Raw genomic sequence first — 4,297 nt, 5'->3', positions numbered from 1 at the left:
ATGGATAAAGGTCCAGAAGGGGGAATCTTCTTATACCGGCCAAAAGGAGGCATCAGCAGAGAAATTTCGAGACGAGGTATGGGAGATGGCTGAGGGAGCAGAGACCTATGAGGATGAGGATGTGGTGGAGCTCCTCCCTTCAAGACTTTATTACGAGCCCTCTGAAAGCATGGATTGGAGACAACATCAGGGCAGGTGGATTAGTAGGCCGCATCTGGCAGAAGGGGAGTCCAAGACGAGAGGACTTTTGTTGACATGATATGAGAAGATTTTCAACAGGAAAAAGCAGATGCAGGGAAGAGAAAGGCTGATGAGCTTAGGACCGTGGAGAAAAATGAGGTTAGGAGGATTCTTGAGCACCCCCGCCCATTTCCCCCTCATTGCTGCTGACTACAAAGTCGTGGATTTGATTACCCATGCCACCAAACGAGTCCAAGAGTTCAAAGATCTAAGGAAACAGACAGTTACTCTTCATGACCAACGTCTCAAAATCATTTATGAAGACTTGGTCAACCAAGACTGATTCATCATGTCCATGATCAAATTTCTACACTCTTGGGAGCACTTAAAGGGACAGCTGCTAAAATTCAAACCACCTATGATGAAGCAAGGGTCTGTGAAGAGAAGGCAGTGGACGCAGCGAAAGCAATGGAAGTAATGTTTAGGGCTACCCATGAGAACTTGATTTTGGATGATGATTATTACCTCATCATCTCCAAATGCATTCATGCTATGAAGAACAGGTTCTTGGAGAGGTATGCTTCCACGGATCAAAGGATTAAGAATTTCATTGGCAATTCTCAAGCATTCTGGGATGCTTGGGGGGAGCTGGTGCCTTTACCAAGGTCGCCCTATATGACACATTATACAGACCAAACATTACAGATGGAGCAGAAGGAACAGGAAATGGGATCGGCAACTCTAGTGAAAGGGGAATTCAAGAACAAGTTGGGAAAAATGGTCAAGGAGCAGGAGAAAATTAGTGCAGAGCTCAAGGAGAGAGTAGCAGCTCAAGGCACATTGGCGCACGAGGTAGTTGAGGAATCCGAGTTAATGGATTTGGTATTGGAAGAAGCTTCTACTTCCAAGGTGCCTGTGCCAAAGAAGAAGAAACTTGTTTTGAAAGATCAAGAAGCCAAAAAGTCACCTAACCTCAGGAAGAGGATGAGGGTGAAGGCTTAGCTGAAGAGTCTGAGATCAGATTTGTACGAATAGGATGAGGACAGGAATTCATTGTGACCAGGATATATTTATGGGAGGGGAATGCTGTGTTACGAAGTGTAGTATTTGGAATGTGGAATTTGTGATATCGTGAGGGACCATGATGAAGAACGTTCTCCATGCCCCATGGGATGTACAACTCCAAAACAATGCAGCAAGGAGACTGCAACGCTCCCTGTACTTTCCAGTGCATGTTGACCTGGGAACTACAAGGAGAAATAGGCAGACATCTACATCTCTGGTTTGATGATATCTTCACCAGCACAAGCTCGGTGAAGAACCACAATGAAGCACTATTGTGGTTATTCACTCGCCTCAAGGGGGTGAAGTTCTACATAAGCCAGATGTCAGAGACCAGATCCAGGATGAAGATGACATCCCCATGGTGGAGGGCTTCAGCCTCAGCGACTAAACCAGGAGCGCTGTGCCTAGTTACATGTCTGTGCCCTAATTTACTAACTGGCAAGGAATACTAGAAGGGGAAACTCTAGTCAATTTTATCACTATGGTGTAACCTGTTAGAGGAGCATGGAGTTGTTCGGAAGCAGAGAAGGGACTCAGGAATGGAGGGACCTTGGCCTCAGCAACTCAAGTGGAGCGCTGTGCCACTGCTTGTTGTCTAAGGTGGTCATTAATTTTGGGTTAGCCAGGGGAGTCTCTTGGTGTTAAAGAAATGGGTTATGGGTAATCCATTTCTTTCCATCCTTATAGACGACTTGTAATCGTCCACCTCATGTATGTAGGGCGGCCTAGTTGTGTAATTAGAATTGTCCGATAGCCTTGGAGCTTTTGACAGAAAGCTGAGACCTCGTGGTGAATGGGAGTCTGCTACGACAGATACTTGGCGCTCGTTATGTGAGCGTACCGTGTGTGGGTGTATAGAATCACAGGTTAAGGGAATATCCAGAATGGGACCAGTCGAGGACAAAGGGCTAACGGGTACTTGGTGCTTGAGGGAGCGTACTGGTAGCGAGTGAGATAACAGCTCCTTGAGGGGGCTTCCTGAGATTTGGTTGACAGGTACTTGGCACCCAATTGGGTGTACCTGTTATGGAAATGGGAATTTCCCATTTTAGACTCTTATGGGTTCTGTATCACATGATTTGTATAGTAATTAAGTTTATCCAATCAATAATCAACGAAAAACCCGCTGCCACACTACCTGTTAAACTACATGTTAAACCATCTGTGAAACCATCTGTAAACCCTAATGAACCACCTCCCTTCCCCTTTCCTTTTCCCTGTGCCTCGAACAGACGAAAATGGGTGCCTCCGGCCCCATTTTTGTAACAGTACCGGCAACGAGTGATGTTCTAGCTCCTTGAGGGAGCTACTAGAGGCTGGGTTGACGGATACTTGGCACCCAGATGGGCATACCGGCAACGAGGTATGAGACTGTTCGTCTGGCGAACGATCTGTATTTGTGTCAACGGGTACTTGGTGTCAGGGACGCGTCTGGGGTAGAGGAGGCCCAGGTGAGACGCCCGACACTAGAAGCCTCGCGGGGTGTGGAGCGGGCATGCGTACTGGCGGGCCCGGCTCAGGAGGCAGTCCCTGGCCACTTAGACTGAAGTGGAAAAGGGTGTTATTATTATTAAAAGGGAATACTATGTTACTTACCTGAAGTGGAAAAGGGTGAGAAGAAGGCTACTTCTTCGGTTCCCACTTCAGGTGTGTTTATATACATGCGGCTTAGGTCACATGACGGGTGCCACGTCATCCTCGCATACAGCCGTAGTCACCCGGGTGTCCCCGTAGGGGATCCCGAGGGCGTCCGCTGTGAATGCGCGAGCTGGACATAGCGGGGGTCGCCTGAGGCGCACGGGCTGGGCGTGTCGTGAGCGTGCTGCAGGTGGGTCAATGGTACATTGATACAAGGAAAGGTCGTCCGTGTAGAATAAAGAGAAGGTGAGATAAGTAAAGAGAGAGTGGAATGGAGAAAGAAAGAAAGAAGAAGGGGAGGAGGAGGTAGGGGAAGACTGGGTGGCGGGGTACCGGGTGGAGTGGGGCCAGGTCAGGCGGATGTGCCCTGACACTTGGCGCTCGTAAGAGCGTACCAGTGACAGAGGGGTTAGTCGATCGTAGGTCAAATGACATGTGGTGGGATCGACGGCTACTTGGCGCTCGCGAGAGCGTACCGGCGACGAGGGGAACGGGCTTGTATCGAATACCAATCCGTCCATAGAATTAACCAGATGCTCACCGTAAGGTGAGACAGATGTGAGCCCAGTACCTGGGTGAGTGACGTGAGTCATGACAAAAGGTGTTCGTGCATACCTGAGTTGAGTCACACGCAAACTCGACGATCTGTGGCTAGAGTCGTCAACCTCGGTAGGGATGACCCATATAGATGGTGACCGAGACATACACAATCTTACACAGACGTTACAGTGTTGGCACAAGGAGGTTTACAGTTGTTGCACAGAAGAGGATGGTGTGTTATTCATTAGGTTCCGTCTTTTTGGCTGTAGCCATACATGAACATGACGCTAACTATTGAATAAGAAATGATCACAAGAAATCTCGCGAAATAGAATAAATAATCCGGCCAGCACCAAAACCCAATAAGGGAAAGCTTAGCGCAGAGTGAGCGTGTAAGAAGGGGGGGAAGTGGGGAGAAGGTAACAAAGAGAAGGGAGGATGTGGAGAAGGAGGACCCACTGTGGTGGACGTTCAGTCGACACGGTCGCGAGAGACTCCATTCCTATAACACTTGGGGGGACAATCCAGTCATCATGGTCATCAATTAGGGAACTGGAAGGAGGACAAAGGGGGACTGGATGAGGGAACAACCACAAGGGTCAAGGGTTGGAACTCTATGATGCTTCCCAAAAGGGCAAGGCCAAGAGGGGAAGGAGTAGAGGGGGTTGTGGGGAATGACAGCTGACTAATATGGAAAGGAAGCAGCTGTCTAAATAAGGAAGAGGATTAAATGACACCATACAGTAGAGACTGCAGGGTCCGGAGTCAGAAGTCTAAGTCCAGAATATTGGCAAGACATAATAAATGAAATGCAATAAGGAATACAAGGAGATAAGATGGAGGAGGGGGTCAAAGTCTGGAGGCAGAGATGTGA

General features: G+C 48.4%; 1 protein-coding gene across 1 annotated transcript; it reads left to right on the top strand.

Moving 5' to 3' along the window:
• Nucleotides 1-648: 648 nt before the first annotated feature.
• Nucleotides 649-1,182, top strand: EI90DRAFT_3021425 (uncharacterized protein; the record flags this gene model as incomplete). Its single annotated transcript, XM_039057652.1, has 1 exon — nt 649-1,182. The coding sequence occupies one exon, from the start codon at nt 649-651 to the stop codon at nt 1,180-1,182; it is 534 nt and encodes a 177-aa protein (XP_038909336.1).
• Nucleotides 1,183-4,297: the final 3,115 nt, after the last annotated feature.

The sequence above is a fragment of the Cantharellus anzutake genome, assembly GCF_015039405.1.
Source record: "Cantharellus anzutake strain C23 chromosome Unknown EI90scaffold_112, whole genome shotgun sequence".
Lineage (NCBI taxonomy): Eukaryota > Fungi > Basidiomycota > Agaricomycetes > Cantharellales > Hydnaceae > Cantharellus > Cantharellus anzutake.
This window is presented reverse-complemented; position numbering and strand designations above follow the sequence as displayed.